General features: G+C 44.3%; 1 protein-coding gene across 2 annotated transcripts in view; it reads right to left on the bottom strand.

Annotated features, from left to right (window-relative positions):
- Positions 1–20,629, bottom strand: part of CEP104 (centrosomal protein 104) — a 46,558-nt gene that overhangs the window by 14,322 nt on the left and 11,607 nt on the right. For both annotated transcript variants that reach the window (XM_075993376.1, XM_012775777.3), the window contains exons 3-15: positions 20,390–20,563; positions 19,913–20,051; positions 18,548–18,610; positions 18,181–18,257; positions 14,156–14,324; positions 13,494–13,649; positions 11,980–12,207; positions 9,611–9,808; positions 8,814–8,981; positions 7,977–8,150; positions 5,448–5,624; positions 1,332–1,538; positions 820–927 (exon numbers count right to left, since the gene is read on the bottom strand). In XM_075993376.1, coding sequence (XP_075849491.1) covers positions 820–927; positions 1,332–1,538; positions 5,448–5,624; positions 7,977–8,150; positions 8,814–8,981; positions 9,611–9,808; positions 11,980–12,207; positions 13,494–13,649; positions 14,156–14,324; positions 18,181–18,257; positions 18,548–18,610; positions 19,913–20,051; positions 20,390–20,563 — 2,038 coding nt within the window. The remainder of the gene's footprint in view (positions 1–819; positions 928–1,331; positions 1,539–5,447; positions 5,625–7,976; positions 8,151–8,813; positions 8,982–9,610; positions 9,809–11,979; positions 12,208–13,493; positions 13,650–14,155; positions 14,325–18,180; positions 18,258–18,547; positions 18,611–19,912; positions 20,052–20,389; positions 20,564–20,629) is intronic.

A 20,629-nucleotide genomic window follows, 5' to 3' on the forward strand; every position in this document is an offset into this window, starting at 1 on the left:
CATTCTGACGTTCTGGCACTTTGCCATAGGAAGGCTCAACATATATTCAGGCTGATTTTGTTTTTTTCCTGTTATTATCCATTTCATTTTAAGACAGTTGTGGTAAGAACACGCACCGTGAGATCTGCCCCTGCCAGCTTCCTGGGTGCGCAGCGCGGTGGTGCTGACCGCAGGTGGGAGGCCACCAGCACCCGCACAGCTGAACCTCAGGCACTGGGTGGCAAGTTCCTGTCTCCCCACCTTTTCTTTTATTTTTTTTAAAGAAGTTTTCTTTCCACTTAAGAAACTTCATCACAGTATCAGCGTTATGAAACAGATTTAAATCCCAGAGGCAGGGCAGTTGAGGCGGCACACGTCTACATCCAACCAAGCGACATCTGAGTACGACGTCGTACCCCACTGAGTACGGTGCCTCCCGCAGGCTCACGAGCAAGCGCTCCCTGAAGCAGAACATTAACCTGACACCTGCCTCTTTTAATGCACTGAAGTCAGGTCTTCATATTCCAGCTTATTTTTCTCCTTTTCCCCTGAAGAGGACTGGGGTGCTGAGGAGGAGAGGAGTTCTGTGCCCGCGAGCCCCTCCCTGAACACCGGCAGCAGCCCCTGCCCACTCCAGTCTGGACAGGAGACGGAGCAGGCAGTTCTCAACTGCCTGAATCTCATCTGATTCCAACTACCTATGGAGCACGTCTTTGAAACAATAAAGAATAAAGATATCTTCTTGCATAATCCCATGAAAAGTAGAACAAGTACATTATGGATCTACATAACAAGATAAATTTCAATTAAAACCATATTGGTGAAAGGTTAACTTCCAACCTGGACTTCAGCCTCCATTTCTTTCAGTGCTGCCAACTGCTCTTGCAAAGCTTTTATTTGTTCTTTCCTTTGTTTTTCTGCTTCTTGTGTAGCTGCTTTTTTCTGTGCCTGGTAAGAAAATTATTTTCCCATTAGAATAGCTTTTTAGCATAATCTTAGAAATTGGGAGACAAATTATGGCCTATAAATTATGTTTCTTATATAACATTCACTAGGATTAATAATATAATTAGGGTTAAAAGTAAATTTATCAGATTAGTTTGATATATATTCCCTGACAGATAAAACTGCAGGCGTCCTCACGGCTGTCTCGTTACTGTTTACTGCCTGGAGCCTGCGGGTCTCACAGGCAAAAACTGGAAGGGCCAGGATCTGAACTCTGAAACCAACATTCTCAGCCACCATGCCTGTGTTTCTGGTGTAAATGGCTCCTTAAAATTATTTATTTGTTTATGTACTAAGTAACTTCTTAAATATAGCATTAGATCACAAATTCATGAAGGTTAACTTACCCTAATTTCAGCATCTGTGGGTTTGCCATCTATTTTAGCAAATCCCTCAAAAATTGTTTTGTAGAGAACATTCTTGCGTGTGTTGCTGTCATCTGGAGGAAGGTATTCTAGAATTAAAGTCTGGTGCTGTTTATACATGTCCAAAATAATTTTAACCGCTGTTTCTCGAACCTCATATACTCTATGCTCCAGGGCACTCACTGAAAACTAAAAATAAAGTTGGGAGGGTTTCTTGTTGTTATTGATTCTTAAAATAACAAAATCATTTTTTTCCAGCATAAAAGAAATATAAGTACATCATAAAAATCTGAAAAATAAAGAAAAGAAAAAAGAAAAACAACAGGCCCAGAATCCCATATATTAAGATACAGAGAATTTTCATTAATTGGCCTTGCACACTTAGTTGAACTCAATTTGTTTTGCTTTTTTCCACTTAACACATTAATAAGCATTTCTAACATTATGTCCTTCCATAAACTTCATATTAAGTATTACAAAATGTTCCAAACATACAGAAGAAAAGGCATAATGAACCTCACGGATCCACCGCCCACACGTAACCAGTGTCAGGATTTCATTAATACCCTTCTTGTGTGGGATCACTGTTTTCAGGAAGCAGGCACTGTGCTGAGGTGGGGTTCCCTCTGTTCGGCTCCCGGGCCACTGTCGCCCGGCCTCTGTGGAGGCGCCCGCTCCCCTCAGGCCATGGACGGTGTCCTGCGCGTGTCGGTTTCACCTTTTAAAGATCTGTGCACGTTCTTTATCTTGATCTATTTCTTTCAACGGCTGTGTGGTGCTCTGCGTAAGGACGTGTCATTATTTGTCTGTTCACAGGTGACATTAGCGTGGGCATCGGGACCTCTCAGCCCCTGGGCGTCCTCACTTCTGCCAGTCTCAGCCTGAGCCAGGCACGCTCGGGTTCCACCCCAGACGTCGTCATTTCCAGTGACCACACCATCTCTGAAAGTCTGATCGTCACTTCCTACCTTTCCGGGTCACTTTTTTTGTACTCCTTCCCCGACAATTCTTTGACCCCACAGGACCTTCGGTCCATCCCCGCCACCTGCTACCATCTTTCCACCATCTCTCACCACCCGCCAGTCTTAGTGGCCCTCTCTGTCCAGCTTGGATATCCAGGCTGGCATTACAGTGCCTTCTGGCATTCACGTGCACCCTCAAGATCCTGGACCCTTTCTCCTTCCTTTGCATCGCAGGTGAAGCGGAATGTGCCTGCGGACCTCAGAGGCATGCTGGCTGCTTCACTGGGGACTTCTGGCCACACGCGCCAGGGGCCCAGGTGCTACTGCGCAGCATTTCTCCGTCAGCCACTCAGACTCCAGGGTGAGCCTCTCCTCTCCCTTCTCACCTCTCCAACCTCCGTCACCCATTCTCAGCTTGGCACTGCCCTTCTCCTGTGTACAGCATGACGCCCTGCCCCGCTGTGGCCAGCCCTCCTGCTGCGTGCTGAGCCCAGCGTCTCGGGCCACGGGAGGATCCGGCTCCTACTTTCATCAGTTCTTTCTTCTTTCCATTTGGATGGTTCCTACCAGCATTTAGATGGACCAGAACACAACTGTGTGCTCAATAAACAAGTTTCCTTCTCTTCCATGGTGCTCCACTGTCTTATACTTTTCAGTCCCTGGCAGGTGAGTACAGACTATCTTGGTCAACATGAATGTGGGTGGCAGAGGCTTAACCCATGGCAACTTCCCATGCACAATCCTCTAGTCATTTTCCTTTATTCAGGAGCCTAGGAAGTCATATGTGGGGGCTGGTGGCATCACACTTGAAGAACACTAAGCTCCTGGATGACTACACGGATTAGAGCACTGTATCCTTGCAAACTGCACTGGACCATGGCGAGAGAGCAAGAAACGCGTGTGGTAGCCACGGGCAGTTTGGCGTTTGTTACTGTACCATGGCTTCCCGGAACTAATGCTTAAACTGCTACCTTGAAGTGGAATTTAAATATGTGCGGCAGGAGAGATGCTGATGCCACGTTATGCAGGGCAAACAGTCACAACAGCTCTGGCCAATTATACAACTCAGAAAGCAGAGCACGAGCTAACTGAGCTGGTAGCGCCAGGAGGAACGGACAGAAATAATTAGGGTATCGGTGTGTTTGGGCTAAAACTTGACAGGCTCTACAAAAGCAAGAGATGAGCTGATGAGAGAACTGGCAGTTTGCAATTAGAAATGAAAAGACTTTGGTCCGCAAGGTGGCTCACACCTGTAATACTATCACCTTGGGAGACCAAGGTGGGAGGATCACTTCAGGCCAAGAATTTGAGACAAGTCTGGTCAACATAATGAGACTCATCTCTATAAAAGATGAAAAAATTAGCTGGGTGTCATGGTATGTGTCTGTAGTCCCAGCTTCTTAGGAGGCTGAGGCAGGAGGATCACTTGAGCCCTGAAGTTTGAGGTTGCTGTGAGCTAGGCTGACTCCATCACACTCCAGCCTGGACAACAGAGTGAGACCCTGTCTCAAAGCAAAACAAACCCCCCAAAACACAGCTTTTGATTTAGAGTGAGAAAGAAAGAGAAAAAAACCCGAAAACAAAACAAAAAAGAAATAAAAAGACTTTGTTTCTCTGAGCACAAAGAGACACACTGGCTGGTCTGAGCAGAGAGTATCAAGATCTAACCTGTGTCCAGGGGAGATCTCTCAGTGCTGTGTTGAAAACAGCCCGTGGGGGGCGGGGAGAGTGGGACAAGGATAAAAGTGGAAAGTCCACTGAGGAGTCTGTGACAATAATCCATGCGAGAGATGATGGTGGCTAGACCTGGGTGGCAGCAGTGCAGGTGTAAGATCCGGTCAGGTTCTGGATATATTTTTAGGGAGAGCCCACAGCATTTGCTGATGGAGTTTGACATGAGGGTAGGAATCAAAGATGACTCCACGGTTTGCGGCCTGGGCCACTGGAAGCATGGAGCTGCCCCTTGCTGAAACGGGCCAGGCTGGGGAGGGGCAAGCCGGGTCTGATTCGGACGGGGCAAGCCTGAGGCTTGGGGCAGTGGTACAGGCCAGGGACATACACCTGAGAGTCTTCAATGAACACACAAAGTGCAGCTGGCTGGAATCACTGAGGGAGGGGACACGCGCACACATCGTAAAGAAGAATCAGGCATGGATGCTTCAAATGTAAAAATCAGGAAGATGAAGAAGATCCAGCAAAGGAACGAGGATGACGAGGCTCTGCGTGCTGCAGGGGACCAGGACGGCGTGGGCTTCTTTCCTTCTGAGTCTAAATCACACCGCTATTAAGAAAACATGATCTGGCCTTTGTGACTATACATTTTATTATGTCAGGTCCAAATTCAGGCATCTGGAGTCAATAGATATATAGACTCAACAGAGGAGAAAGGCTGCGTTCAAGTACGTCACAGCTGCCTCCGCCTCTCGGCACGAGTGCAATGAGGCCAGACAGCTGATCGCGGAGCACCGAGAGCATCACAGTGTGAAGCGTGTTATCTACATGCCTGGCCAAGAGGGTGGCTACACAGTCAGGGCTACATTTTCAACATGTCTGGAATCAGGAAGTAAGGAATTTTTGATTGGCAGAAAATTTCTCTTCTAACTTCCATGGTTTCATTAAGTTGTCTGAAGCACAAAAAATACATACACTTACACTTTACAGGCCAAGCATCCCAAATCTGAAAACCTGAAATCCACAATGTTCCAAAACCCGAAACTTTCTGATTGCCGACATGACACTCAAAGGAAATGCTCCTTGGAGCATTCTGAATTTGGATTTGGGGTGTTCAACCACTAAGTATAATGCAAATATTCCAAAATTTGAAATCTGAAACCCTCCTGGTTCCAAGAATTTTGGATAAGGAGTATTCAACCTGTACTTGATATTCTCTATTCCTGCAGTTGCCACCTCTTACTCACAAATGTTTCTTACGCCTTGTTTCCCACTGTGGACGAAGATCTGTAGGCACCATGCACCAACTGATGGAGTTACAAACGGTGGAAGTGTAGGTGTCCTCCTTTGTTAGATGGGACAATGGCTATTTTTCTGAAATCTCTCATTCATTCACTCAACAAACACCAGCTAGACACTGTGCTCGAGGCACGGTTTTAGTGCTGGGGTCACAGTGGCCACTTACCTTCATCACGTTATCGACAGTGAAGCCAGAGGTCCTGGTGCCCAGGTCTTTGAGCAGCCGGGCCAGGAGGTCCACCTGGCTCATTGCCAGATGCACCGAGGAGTTTGGCTTCAGCGGCTGCACCAGGTAAGATGGAATGATCTGGAGATACTTAACTTCCTTAAACAAGGCCATTTCCTGTAAAAGCCAACATAATTTGTTAATTCCTACTGGAAAATGCTAGAGGAAATTTAGTACAATTTAGCATGATCTTCAAACTAAACATCGAAGGAAAAAATAGGGAAATATGAAATGATAGTGACAAATGGCAGTAAAATCATCAATCTATAAGCTCATGTTTCTATTTAAAGCATATTAGCAATTAGAAATGAAAACCTGGCCTGTAATCCTAGCACTCTGGGAGGCCGAGGCGGGTGGATTGCTCAAGGTCAGGAGTTCGAAACCAGCCTGAGCAAGAGCAAGACCCCATCTCTACTATAAATACAAAGAAATTAATTGGCCAACTAAAAATATATACAAAAAAAAAATCAGCCGGGCATGGTGGTGCATGCCTGTAGTCCCAGCTACTTGGGAGGCTGAGGCAGGAGGATCGCTTGAGCCCAGGAGTTGGAGATTGCTGTGAGCTAGGCTGATGCCACGGCACTCACTCTAGCCTGGGCAACAAAGCGAGACTCTGTCTCAAAAAAAAAAAAAAAAAGAAAGAAAGAAATGAAAACCTGAAGCTTAAGAAATAAAATCATAATCACCTGAAGATTACTGAAAGCTTTACAGAAAACATAACCAAAAACTTGGTTTCTGTTCTCAGTATTACTCAACCCAAATAAAGGTTTTCTAATTTCTAGAATTCTAAAAGAAATTAGTTTTGCTGCTAGAATCATCATCATTTTAGTATTTATTAAATGTCAACCAAGAGTATAACAATGTATGATTCTCCAGTTAATACAACTGAAAATATGTAAGTGATACTACCTATTTTAATATCTCTAAACAAGTCTTTCTATAAATAAGATTTTTATCATTTAGTTAGCCAGATAAAGAGGAATAAATGATAAAATGCTAAAGCATTTAAGTTACAATATAGAAAGAAATCTGTTTTTAATAGGCCTGTAGGTCATACCATCTAAAATAATCTCTCATTTTGCATAATTAATTCCCTATTTGGGCCTACGAATGACTCTGTACAAATGTAAAGGGGAGGAATAAGAGCATTCTTGGATAAGATGGAACAGTAAACTCCTTAAAGGACAGAGGCTGCAAACATATGTCTATGCAAAGTCAGCTAACTGGCACGCTGGTGCACAACATGCATCTTAACCCTGCAATATACTGCTTTAAGATTACCTCAAACAGAGAGGAAATTTTTCACTAACTAACTACTCAGAAATCAATATGGCTTAAAAATAATTAAATGAAGCAATAACATGTTCTGATTTTCAGCATATCTTTTGAAAGACACCTCCAAATTCTAGCCATCTTAGAAGTATGTTGTAGCAGCTCGGCATCACAGCACTTACTTTTTCCTTCTTATTATCATTACTTATTTCTCCTTATTCATTTTTCCAGAAAATCAAACTAGATCCGTGGTTCTTCATATTTTGAAGAAATGGCCCTTTTGAGAACTATGAAAGCTTTGAATTCCTTCCTAAGAAAGATTTGCACACCCACAAAATTTTGTATAAACCTTTAACAAATTCATAGACTTTCTAAAGCCCAAATGGGGACCCCTAAGAACTCCTAGACTAGATGAATTCATTAACTAATTTAGAGACAGTGAAATATATTCTCACACTACTTGGTATAACTGTGTGCTCCAAAACTCTTATATACATTTATCTATATCTTAATATCTCCCAAAATATTTAGTCTAGAGGAGGTACATTTGGTCAAAGAATGAAAACATTTAGATTAAGATAGTTATACATTTCTCTACCCTCAAATTTTTAATTTTGATATAGTTTCCATGTATTTTTATTTATTAAAAATATTAGGCCAGGTGTGGTGGCTCGCACCTGTAATCCTAGCACTCTTGGAGGCTGAGGCAGGAGAATCACTGGAGTCCAGGTGTTTGACACCAACCTAAGTAAGAAAAAGACCCCACATCTACCAAAAACAGAAAAAAATAGCTGGTATGGTGGTGTGGGCCTGTAGTCCCAGCTACTCAGGAGGCTGAGGAAGGAGGATTGCTTGAGGCCAGGAGTTTGAGGTTGCTGTGAGCTATGACAATGCCATTGCATTCTACTAGGATGGCAGAGCAAGACAATGTCTCAAAAAAAAAAAAAAAAAAAAAAAAAAAAGAAGTAAAGGCATATGTTGGATAAGAGAAAGACTGGAAAAACCAAACTCTGCATTTTAATCAAAGTTTATATCTAAGACAAAATTTACCTTTTAGAGCATAAGGACAACAAGATAGTGAATCGTTAAGGATAACTGATGAGTAGAGACAGAATCGTGCAGGGTATTAAGAAAGTCAGCTATCTGTAGGAATATGTTTATTATCTATGGCTGCAAACTCTACGACGAAGTTCAGACCTGAATGAAATTTACAGCCATGATTCGGAGGCGGGCAGAAGAATCCCCAGTCCTGGAGAGCAAAAGGGGGGTGGTCCTCTCCACACAGTGAGTGGTTTCAAGTTTACTCAGCCTGTGTTTAGGGATGTACTGTGTAATGATCATTTTCAACAACTTCAAAGAAGCCTGAAAGACCTAAGAAAAAAGTGACAAAAACAGATGAGCTGTTGCAGTGGAATTCCATCAAAAGTAAACATGAAGTTTACTATTAGTAATAAAAATGAACATCATATTGAAAACTGCATCTTATCTGAAGGGTTGAAAATGGCAAACTGCTTTCTAAATGCTGTGCCCTCCATACAGAGGATCTATGCTTTTGCTGCACTGTGCCGCAGAGCGCTCAACACATTCCCTAGGCACCAAACACCCGACTCTCTTGCTTCACTGGGTGGGCTCCTACATGGAGGTACACAATGGTGTGATTGTGGAATTTTCATTCTTATGGCCTATTCAGAGCTGTAAAAATTCGGTAGTAGCTCCCAAGCTCCACAGGTTTCATGAAAAATAAAAACATAACCTGAACGTTTGTTAGTGGTGGTGAATCAGGCCTCTGCAAACACCTGGCTCTGAAGACCACGGAAAAGCTGACGCTGTTCAGGACCACAGAGGCTGACTCAGCAAAGACAGACTTCACAGACCCTTCATTTACACTCACTCGCACGATCTATTTCTTGCTAGAGAACATTAATTCTTAGTTCTATCATCGAGCTAGAGGTGGCGACTATGCCAGCTGGCCATCTCTCGTGCTATGTGACCTCATCCATGGATGCTGCAGCCAGCGCCAGCTGGGGCACTCACTGGGCTCACAATGTCCTTTATGGCTCTTCTGATGAGAAAGATGGATGCTCTCAGCGTGCTCTTTAAATCTTCTTTTGGTGTTCCAACAGGAATTTCCATCAGCTTCTTATACAAAGCGAGCAGCGCGTCCTCGCGACAGGACCACACCTTGGAGTAAGCCCCGGCAACCTGCCGCAAAAGAGGACTCTCGCTTCACTTCCAGTTACCATTTCACACCACACACCCACCCTCCAGATAATATATGATTTGAAGGCTTTTTTTTTTAAACTAGGAAGAATCTTTTCTAAAAACAGGAATTTTACAGAATACTTATATTTATGGAAATAATTTTTATGAGGAAAATTAAAGACCATTAAATATGGAATATTTATATTCAATACTCTCCATTAGAATATGGAAAGTATTAAAAGCTCCACCAAGAGAAACATTTTACGGCTGAGAACCGGGGGAACAAACCCACTGGGCTGTCTCTAGGGAGAGGCAGCCATTTGGCTTTGCTGTTCTTAACTGGAATCAGTGCGTGTTCAAGAAAAGGGGCTGATGTTTAACACCAGCTCTGCAAATACCAGAAATGCCAAGTCTTCAATGAATACTTGTTCATAAAATCTCTTTAGCTCATGTTTTTGCTGTTTGACATTATTAATAACTAACAAAAGGCTTTCTAATTCAGTAAGAACAAAGCGAAATCAACAACATTACAAATACAAAGCCTTGGGCGTGTTTCCTTCCTCACGTGTATACACACATATGTGCGTGTGGACATGCTATACATATAGCTTCTTTCCCCTTTCATTTACCAAAGTTTCGCCTAACACTTCGATGGCAGTGCTGGCCTCTCTCAAGGCCTTCTCTGTTAAGGGCTCCGGCTCCCCTGAGACGCCCTCTCTCTGAGCATCACCGAAGTCTGCGTCACTCATCTCCGGCTCTGTCAATGCTTCTCCCTGTTGCTTGCGCATGGCTGGAAGGGGCCGCTCGTCATAGGGAAGGGGCTCCACCTGCAGTGAGTGAAGGAAAGAGGACAGCGCTGTGGAGCCGGGGGTGTTCTCCACGCTACCCTTCTCCCACCCCAATGTGATGCTCACCAGCAGGCGATTGCGCTTGCTTGTCTGGTCCGAAAGATGTTGTTTTGCTAAATGTCAGCATCATTAGGTTAGAAAAACTAATATAACAAATAGGATGTTACTGAAAAAAGGAGATAAGACTTTCTTTTCCTTTCTAAACTCATTATAAGCTGGAGGCGGTAGCTCATGCCTGTGATCTTAGCACTCTGGGAGGCCGAGGTGGGAAGATTGCTTGAGGTCAGGAGTTTGAGAAGAGTCTGAGCAAGAGCAAGACCCCATTCTCTACTAAAAACAGAAAAAATTAGCCGGGCATGGTGGTATGGGCCTGTAGTCCCAGCTATTTGGGAGGCTGATGCAGGAGGATCTCTTGAGCCCAGGAATTTGAGGTTGCTGTGAGCTAGGCTGACACCATGGCACTCTAGCATGGGCAACAAAGCAAGACTCTGTCTCAAAACAAAATAAAACAAAACCCTCATTATAGGCCTAATGAAGAAAAGCAATGTAAGTTATGCCTCAATTACTGTCCCCCATTTCAGTTCAGTTGACATAGAGGTTATTAAAGTAAAGGCTATTATGTTATTTTTTCTAATAAGATCTCTGTTGTTAATATTTTCCTAGTTTACTGCTTAGAAATAAGAATCAAGCCTGCTTTTAATAAATATGTTCATTATCATGGGGCCTTATATTTAAAACAGTAGTCAAAGTTAAAGACTCTTTAAACAAGCTTTCTCTGCAGTGCCTGCTAAAACTCTGGACAGACAGTTGTCTATTCCAGTCCCCTATTACGCCAACAAATGTTTACTGAGCACCTAATTCACTCCAGCACTGTTCTAGGTGCCCACATACAGCAACAAACAAGACAGACTTCCTGCCCCCTCAGGGCTCGCTACCTCGTGGGGGAGACAAAGGTGCACAACTAAGCCAGTCAACGTGTGGCAGGAGTCAGATAACTGAGAATAGAGCGAGTGAGTCCTGATTCATTTTCTGGAGCAGGTGTTACTGTGACGTGGAAATGAACAAGAGTAAGTATTCACTCTTAACACTTAATAAGATACTGTGCATACAACGTGCGAGAATAACTTTCTTATCTTCTAAAACTCACTCATAGTTATAAAAAACTTTAATGAAAAATAAAGGTAAAATTAGTCTATTAAATTGAAGTAGTAAATAAAATATAAAAATTAAGCTATGGAAAAGATGTGGCGGGTGCTGCAGTGACTGCTCTAAGACAGGACACGAGTGAGGCGAGCTGACCAGCTCTGCTGCGGACACTCGCTGGGCCAGCTGCCACGCCTCCTTCCTTCCCCGAGTGGAACCCAGGTCCACCTGCCAGAAGCTGAAGGCCCCAAGAAGATGCTGACCAAACATCATACGTCCCTCCTTGGATCCTAGCTGTCACTTCAAAGGCTGATCTAATCAGGGCAAACCCGAGGACTCCTGCTTAGAATGGGACACCGTTTGGTCCCCAGATGGTACAACGTACAGTTTGGGGTGTAGAGCTACCATGACAGCAGCCAGCCCCACGGTGACAGGGAACCTGAGAAAGACAGCTGAATGACAGGAAGAAACCAGGTTTCTGATGATGCTGTTGAGCTACTGAATCAATCTAGCCCTGAAACCCACATGATCTCTTAACAGCTACAAAAGCCAACGAAACCCTCAGTTGCAACACAGAAAGTTCTAACAGGTATAGTAACTATACACAAAACTTTACTGAGGTTTTACTGTGGTTAGTTCCTGTGTTAGGCATTTTGCAAATATTGCCTCTTTTATTCCTTGAACAATGTTTTAAGCAGATGTTTACATATTTTTATAGAGACAGAGGCTCAGGATGAAGAATGGGCAGGACCACAGGCTGACAGGCACCGCAGGGGGCAGGCGCGGCAGGTCTGACTGCAGACAATGTCTCCCACACGAGGTGTGGCTAATAGGCTTATTGCTCATGTTATATTCTACTCAGTGCTTAGTTCTCCTAGAACGGAGGCAGCTTGTCTGTGTGGTGCGCTCACATATCCCATGCCCCGGAATAGCACCAGGCACGACACAGGTCCTCAATAAATATCTGCCGAATAAAGTGAATACCAACCTGAAACCAAGTTACCTACATTGATCTTTGGATGAGGATCTGTGGCAGGCAGTAACTGGTCTGCTGCAGAATGCTGAGGAGAAATAGGTACGGAAAACGACGGCGGCTTTTCCTCTAGGAAAGGTTCTGCAAACTTGATTTCTGTTTCTCTTTCTTCCAGCTGTGGGAGCGAGGGCCCTGGCTTTTGGTGGCAAGGACTACCGGAAGGAACAAGGGGCTGCAGGGGTAAATCTAAAGGTCTTCGCATCTAGAGGAAAAAAGGGACAATTAATTTCAGATGCCGCTACCATATGACCTCATTCTCCCAGATGAATAAGACTTTAGAAAGGCTGTGCTGGAAGAGGATCCTTGGCACAATGGGAAGTTGCAAAATAAAAGAAAAACTTGCATAGTGATAATCTATGTGAAAGTCCTACACAGTCACAGCGCACTCACCTCACTTTTCTCTCCATGGTTACTGTGTGGACTACAGAAGTGACAAACACACCCAAAGTGCTAGCATAGAAAGGAGCATTTGCACAGGGGCACAGCAGTGCATGCGGCATGTCCACATAGGTGCCCTTGGAGAAGCAGGGCAGTGGGGACGAAGCACCTGGGCTGGAGAGCACCAAATCCAAGTAGATTTGGATCAAAGTCCAGTGCTGCTATTTACTGTGTCTGCAAAGACAAGTGACGCTGTGCAATCCCAACAAGCAAAGCTGACTGCGCACTGTGCACTGGGCGTGGTGCCAGGTGCTTCAGACAGGAGGGCTCATTAATGCTTACTGGGTTGCTTTTTTTTTTTTTTGCTGGTCAAGTAAAACAGTGGGAGCGGAGAAGGAACAGAGGAATCCATAACTAGTTATGATCAATTAGTTGTAAACACCACTACACTTAGACTAACCAATGCTTACTGTTTTTACCCTCACTTAAACTGAGGCAGAGAGCTGAGAAGCATTAGTCTGCGATCACATAGCTAGAATGGTGAAACCTGGATTTGAACCCAGGCAGTCCAGCTCCAGAGTGTGCAGTCTCAACCATTATCCTGTGTCTCAGGGCCTCAGCTCCCTGATCCGTCATGGGGGGTGAATACCACCTGTCTGCATGAGTTCCAACAATCAGAGGCAGAATTCCTCATGTGGAACACCTTCTCCACATGCCAAAGTGTTACTATCTCACTTCATCCTCACAGCACTGAGGGGAGACGGGGCAGGGATATCAGTTCATTTCACAAACGAGGAGGCCGGGAATGAGAGCAACTCTCAGGCCAAAGTGGCAGGGCCTCCATCTCCCCGAATCCTGACTCATTCCCGTTCCCTTATTGTGAATCCTCCCGAGAGAAGGTGCCAAGGGAAACATGACCTGACATAGGCACACAGAACTGAACTGATCTGTTACAACTGTCACCTGAGCATTACAAAATCTTTGCGTTTCATCATGAAATCGACACCCAGTTTTATGAACACCGCAGCTGAATCTCTCCTCCCCTAGGTGTCCATCCGCCCACTCCAGAATCCTGCCCTGGGCCCCTCACCTGGTCACCTTTGCACCTACCAGCTCGGCATCCATGAGGCTGTGCAGCTCCAGTTGCTGGTACACCTCAGCGCGGTACTGCTCCATCTGCTGCTTCTTCTCTTTGGCGAGATCGTAGTCTTCTTTCTCCACGGCACAGCGCTTTTCTACCTCATACCTCCCGAGACGCTCACCAACCTGAAGCACAAAGTGGTAGCTTTTTGTTCCAAGTTTGGATCAACTCACGTCAAGTGCAAAGATAATTTTTGGAGTAATGCTTGAACAGCAGAGGCAACGACCACATAAACATCCCACAGGGAGAAGGGAACAAGTGCAAGGAAATGGGACCATGGGCAGCATTCGTCCAGAAGGTCCAGCTGCTTGTGGCTGTGCCAGCGTCTGAGGCCCATGAGTTCATAATGACTTTGGGATGGCTCGTTTTCCTCCCATTTCAGTACTAAGGGTCCCAGCAACAAAGCGGCTGATGGCACCTGAACATGAGTCTGAAGAGGGAAAGCACATGCTTCCACTGACAGTTTATGGGGCTCCTCTGTCCATAACTGCATCTCACTGAGCTCTTTGAACTCACACTGACTTCACAGCCTTTAGTAACCTGCTACTTTGTTTTAACATTTGGTTATGATAATTACACATAAAACTTATCATAAGCATAAAATAGGAACTGTTTTCTCCAGAAGCAGTACCTTTTGCAAATCAGCAATAGCTTGTTTTAGTTTCTTGGCATAATCATAGCGCTCCTTTTGGACGGCTTCACGTTTTCTTTCATCTAATTTGCGTATAATCTGTGCAACTTCTGGATCTTGGTACATATCAAAAGCTAAGTCATCTAGTGGAGAAATATAGTCAGATGTCCTAAAGGGAAGAAATGAATATTTCAGAGCTAATTTCAATCTAGCAGGGAAGCCCTGTGGGCTCAGTGCTGAAGATGCACAGCGAAGACCCAGCGCCCACCCCCAGTTGGGCCATCTCCTGCGTGAGAAAGGGAGGCTCAGAGAAGTCAGTGATGGGCTTCAGGTCATGGAGCTCTTAAGTGCAAGCAGGTCTTTCTCACTCTAAAGCCTGTGAGCTTGCATCAGCTGAACCCCACTTCAGGGCACTGAGCCTTTCTTTGGTGCACGTAATCGTTCATCCGCTCAACAGGTATTCCAAGTGCAGACTCGGGGCAGGGTTGGTTACAGGGAATGGGGATGTAACAGTGAATGTGACTCAATTGCAGAGTAGGAGGAAAAATAAAAAAACCCCAAACAGATGGATGACCAGGCCCCACCCTTAGAGAGTGTGACGTGGTGGGCCAGGGCAGAGTCCAGGCTTCCGTATTTGCGACACCAGCACAGTACTTTCCATGCACACTGCACGTTAAGAACTGCTACCACCGAGCTTTCGCCTGGAAGTGTTAATGCCTACATGCTATCAACCGAGTCCTACAGGAGATCAGAAAATTTTTTCAGAAATCTAAATGATCTTTTTTTTTTTTTTTCCTGTAAGAGACATGATCCTATTCTGTCACCTGGGCTGGAGTGCAGAGGCACAATCATAGCTCATGGCAGCCGTGAGCTCAAGTGATCCTCTTCCCTTAGCTTTTTGAGAGTAGCTGGGACTACATGTGCCTGCCACTGCACTTGGCTAATTTTTCTTGTTTTATTTTATTTTTTTGTAGAGATGGGGGTCTTACTATGTTGCCCAGGCTGGTACTGAACTCCTGGCCCCCAGCAGTCCTCCTACCTTGGCCTCCCAAAGTGCTGGGATTATAGGTGTGAGCATGCCTGGCCTAAATGAACTTCTTAGTTACCTGATTAAATATTACCTTATTCTTCCTTTCAAGTTCTACAGTAGGGCAACGGTCGGCTTTCTTCTGGGTCTAGAATTTAGAATAATAAAGCTAGTATAACCATGCAACAAAAACTCTAACAGAGGACAATTTCAAAGAATTCTAGTCTGCTCCATCAACTACACAAAATAAGCCAGCTGTTGGCTATGACTTGGATATCCTTATATATAGGTAAATTTTAATTAAAATACTATTTTCACATAGATTTAGTTGATTTGTATAATACTAAATTCAAAGGGGACATGGGAATACGTCACCCTTAAAAATCCCCTGGGCCGGGCGCGGTGGCTCACACCTGTAATCCTAGCACTCTGGGAGGCCGAGGCAGGTGGATTGCTTGAGGTCAGGAGTTCGAAACCAGCCTCAGCAAGAGCAAGACCCCGTCTCTACCATAAATAGAAAGAAATTAATTGGCCAACTAATATATATATAGAAAAAATTAGCCGGGCATGGTGGCGTATGCCTGTAGTCCCAGCTAGTCGGGAGGCTGAGGCAGGAGGATTGCCTGAGCCCAGGAGTTTGAGGTTGCTGTGAGCTAGGCTGACGCCACGGCACTCACTCTAGCCTGGGCAACAAAGCGAGACTCTGTCTCAAAAAAAAAAAAAAAAAAAAAAAAAAAAAAATCCTCTAGTCTCTCTTCTGACATTCTGCATGCTGTGAAGGGCACAACCAGAGCTCCAGCCAGGCTGATGACCAGGATGGCTTCGGTAGCTTTGAACTGTGTCAGGTAGTCCCAGGGATGATGGAACAGTGACGCATTTTAGTGTTTCTACAAGACCATGTTAACTATTTTCAGAAACACATATTACACCCTTAAGTCTAAGTCACTTTGCCTTGATGTCCCAGAGGTGAAGACAGAGACTTCATTTGATTACAAACTCCTACAGGGGCTGGGCGTGGTGGCTCACACCTGTAATCCTATCACTCTGGGAGGCCGAAGGCGGGTGGATCGCTCAAGGTCAGGAGTCTGAAACCAGCCTGAGCAAAAGCGAGACCCTGTCTCTACTAAAAATAGAAAGAAATTAGCTGGACAACTAAAAATATGCATAGAAAAAAATTACCTGGGCATGGTGGTACATGCCTGTAGTCCCAGCTACTCAGGAGGCTGAGGCAGTAGGATTGCTTGAGCCCAGGAGTTTGAGGTTGCTGTGAGCTAGGCTGATGCCATGGCACTCTAGCCTGGGCAACAGAGCAAGACTCTGTCTCAAAAAAAAAAAAAATCCTATAAAGAAGAAACGACGTCCTGTGCCATCCGTGTCCCAACGCCTGGCAGCTGAGCAGTGGAGTGCCATCCACCCACTCTGACACAATGCCCTGGGGTGACAACTGGATTCTCACGTCTAGTAGAGCCCCACGCTTGACAGCTACACAACTTCCCCAGCCCCTCGCTTTGCCCATGAAACCCAGGGCACAGGCAGGGCAGGCAAGGCACAGGCTGCCATCCCACTGGCTGACTGGACTGGGACAACTGATCTAACATATAAAACAACAGAAGGAACTTTTATTGGAGATAGAGTCTAAAATGTATCCATGAATTTTGCTGTTTCTGTTTTACTGGCATGAGCTTCAATAAGTACAGAAACCGAGCGCAGTCATGGTGACAGTGCTGACGAGAAGTGGAGACACAGCTATCTGCTTATTAGTGCTCTTTGCCCCCGAGGGTTTCAAATTCCCTTTCGAAGGTAAGGGGTGTTGCTATCTTTCTGTCAGGCGAATGGGGGACCGGAGGTGGAGACCGAGAAGCGTGTGTGGGCAGGCACGTAACTTTCACCTGAATGGTCTCCAGGCACTTTCCCAGCACGCCACACCCACAGTACCCACGACAGCCCTCGGTCTGCACCTCCTGCCACACAGCCCCTCTCCGGCTGACAGGTCCTTGGCCAAAACCAGCTGTGCGGGGACAGGAGGGGCTCTGTGGGAAGAAAGGCTCACTGTTGCCAGCACGCACACTCGGCAAACAGCGAACAGATCCTGAGCAACCACAGAAGAGAATCTACGCCACATTTCGTGCAAACAGAAGAGCCGGGCTCAAGTACTAGTCACTCCGTGCTGGCAGTTTGATTGTACGCAGGGAAAGCGAAATCACACCAAATTGGAAATGTCTATTAAGATATTTTAAAATGTTTCATCTTTTATCAGGAAGCTGCTATCAGAGAAGAGGAGCCAGGAATGGCTGTTCATTCCTCTTCTCTTCAGATGTGGCACCTCTGGAAGGGGTGCCCATGTGTCGCCCACAGTGGGCATGTGCTGAGGTTGCTAAGGGAGCTACTGTCCCAAAGAGGCACCCAGGGACAGAGGAGTGACCAAGGACGGTGCAGTAGGGCTTTTTAGCTCCTCCACTGTGGACCCGCCAAGGGTCCATACACTGCTAGAAAAAAAAAGGCAGCAAAAGAAATAAGTGTCTACAATTGTTAATGTGAAGAATGCTTTAATGGGTAGACGGGAATTAGTAAAAATTGTGTTTTTAAAAACTGATATGATTTGTATTTCTCACTCCCCTAAAGAATAAACTTTTTAAAGCAACCATAAGATGACATCTCTGATAACTGTTAATTTGGGTCAATTACTACCTCTGATTTTTACCTATGAATTTGCCTGTGCAAATAAAGTATCAAAGGATGGCTGATAGCTCTTTTTTCTAAATGTATTTTAGGAAACTTCTATTAATACTTGAACACAAGAAATGAAGCAGTCTCTTAGGACAGTAAGGGAGGGTGTGCTAAATAAAACAATGGCCTTAATCGGCATGTAAGTTTGAGACAATCCAATCAGTGGCTTATCCAGCTCTGCACTGAATGTAGAGGCTCTCAAACCCAGAATCCCTTGGAAATGACCGACAATCCCGTGATTCTGAGGACAGGTAAAGGCACTTGCTCTTACCCAGTGTAAGTTCCTTCTAGAGCTGGATCCTCTGTGTTGTGCCCAAGATAATGGTCAAGCAGCTTCTCTCTAGAGGTCTTTGGGAGCAAAAAATCTGCTTAGTATCTCAGAGCAAGCAAGGAACAACAGATCTTGACTGTAAGAATACGTGACAAAGTTGTCTGTGATTCTGGTCTTTTGGAGGGACAGCTAAAACTGCTGAGTAAAAGAAAAGTTTAATGTACTATAATTGCTAAAAATCATCTGATGGCATTCACTCATCAATTTATAAAGATTTTTGAAATGACACTTTTTGTAGTGCAAACAAATGATTCCCTCCTGTTAACCATACAGTTTCTTCCTTAGGAATTAAACTTCCCACACTTACAATATTGCTTTCATCACTGAAATCTGCAGGGTCTCCAATGATATTTATCGCAACCAAAGCAACCTAAGAAAGAGTTAAATCAACAGAAATTAAGTATAAAATGTTTTGATGACTTAACAAACTCCGACCTATAGTATTATCAAATGGGATGATGTATCTCAAAGTGCATTAATTATAAAATGGTATGCTAATGTACAGAATTATTAGTTTCTTATTTATGTAAGTTAATATTCTAACACTGAACCAATTGGCTATTTTAACCATTTAAAGGATGTTAATAATAGCTAAAAACCCTCAAAATTTTAACATAGCCTCATGATAAACCATCTACTCAAGGTTAAGTATGGAGATCATATTTATATGATCTTAGAAATCAGACAGTGAAATTAAAAGCTAAATTAACATAGGGTAGTTTATCCAAGTCAGTGTTTCTCACCTAAGGAGGAAGTTACTTTGCCATTTCTTCCCCTCTCCTTGAGAACCACGGTGGGCTAGCTAGGTAACCAGGCCATAGCTGGTGAAGACATGGTGGGGGGGGAGGAAGGAACAGAGTGTAGGACTCAGTCTTCCAGTTTCCTGTCAGGTGATGCTGCCATGGACCACACAGCACAGCTGTACCTGAGAGCTCTCCTCCAACTCACGTACTTGCTCTACAAACCCGATTTGTTGGAACGCTTGCATTCTTCTTAGAGGGGGAATTGTAGGAAGTATTGTAAGTATTTCCTAATTAACAAGATTGCTTTGGGCACAATTGATTTCTATTACATTAATCATGTGGGGAAAAGAAGAAAGGGAAGGAGGAAGAGCCTCCCTTAGCAGTTTGGAGCTGGAGAGATTTGGGATTACATGCGTATTCCATGTGTTCCTGATTTCACCAGGGCATGTGTCTTGTGAAGGTTTAGAAGGTTTTCTAGATCAACACAGTCCAACGTAAACGGCACTTGAACATTTGTCATTTTAAGATTTCTAAGTAGACCCATTAAAAAAATCAAAAAGAAACCAGTGAAATCTATTTTGGTAACATAGTTTAACACAACATATCCAAAATGTTATTGCTTCATCATCTGTAATTGATATAAAAATTTTAACGAGCTTTTATATTCTTTTGTACTGAGTCCAAAGTCCGTTGTTTGGTGACACTGGCGGCAGCTCTCATGGGCACTGGGCCGGTTCCTGGTGGGCGAGAGCTGCATGTGCCCAGAGGCTGCCGTGTTGGACAGCACAGCTCAGAGAGCTCAACCTTTTCCCAGAAAGGATCACCTCCTACCAGACAATCTTGAAAACACATCTAAGAAAAGATATATGATTGCATAGCCCTACGAAGAGGGTGGGCAGCAGAATCAAAGGGAAGCTGACTCATCTTACCTGATTGTATATGTTGTACTTGTTGACGTGGTTTTCGTGAAAAATCAGTTTAAGGAATTGCCCGACTGCATCTACATAAACTGATTTTAGTTCCCGGGCTTTACATCCTGTCTTTTCATTATCGCAGAGAGACACATACCTGAAAGAAAAGACACACTGGAAGAACTGTTGATTTGAAAATGTGCTGTTCTATAAGGTGGCTCTGCTGCTCCTGCATGCAGTAGGTTCAAACAAAAGCTAAGTCTGGAGTGAAAACCTGGGGACAAACCCCAGGAGTCAGAATCTCAACAGCAGAATTCACAGAGATGATAATGCTGCTTATTAAGCATTTTCAGTATGAAGCAACTGTGTATTCCTGAATCGAACAGAAGGGTGTAATGTAGGACCAAAGCAAGGGGCAATTCAGTAACTTTTAAGAGCTCTGAGGCAGAATTAGTCAGTCTAAAAGCTGATGTAAATGTTAAATTTCATTCTTACCCAAGTCTTCGAAACCGCTCTCCTTGATATGGTACAAAATACTCAGGCAGGCTTTCACTAATGTAGAACTCAATTTTACTTGCAATCATATATTGGTGAGCAAGTAACTGTAGTTTTCTTATCCGACATCTCTCCACCATTTGAAGAACAATTTCTTGTGGAAACTGGCAAAATCTGAAAACAAATACACTTTTGTTTTTTCTGACCAATCACTGCAGACGGTTTCTGTATGATAGCACC

The sequence above is a fragment of the Microcebus murinus genome, chromosome 2 (genome assembly GCF_040939455.1).
Source record: "Microcebus murinus isolate Inina chromosome 2, M.murinus_Inina_mat1.0, whole genome shotgun sequence".
NCBI lineage: Eukaryota > Metazoa > Chordata > Mammalia > Primates > Cheirogaleidae > Microcebus > Microcebus murinus.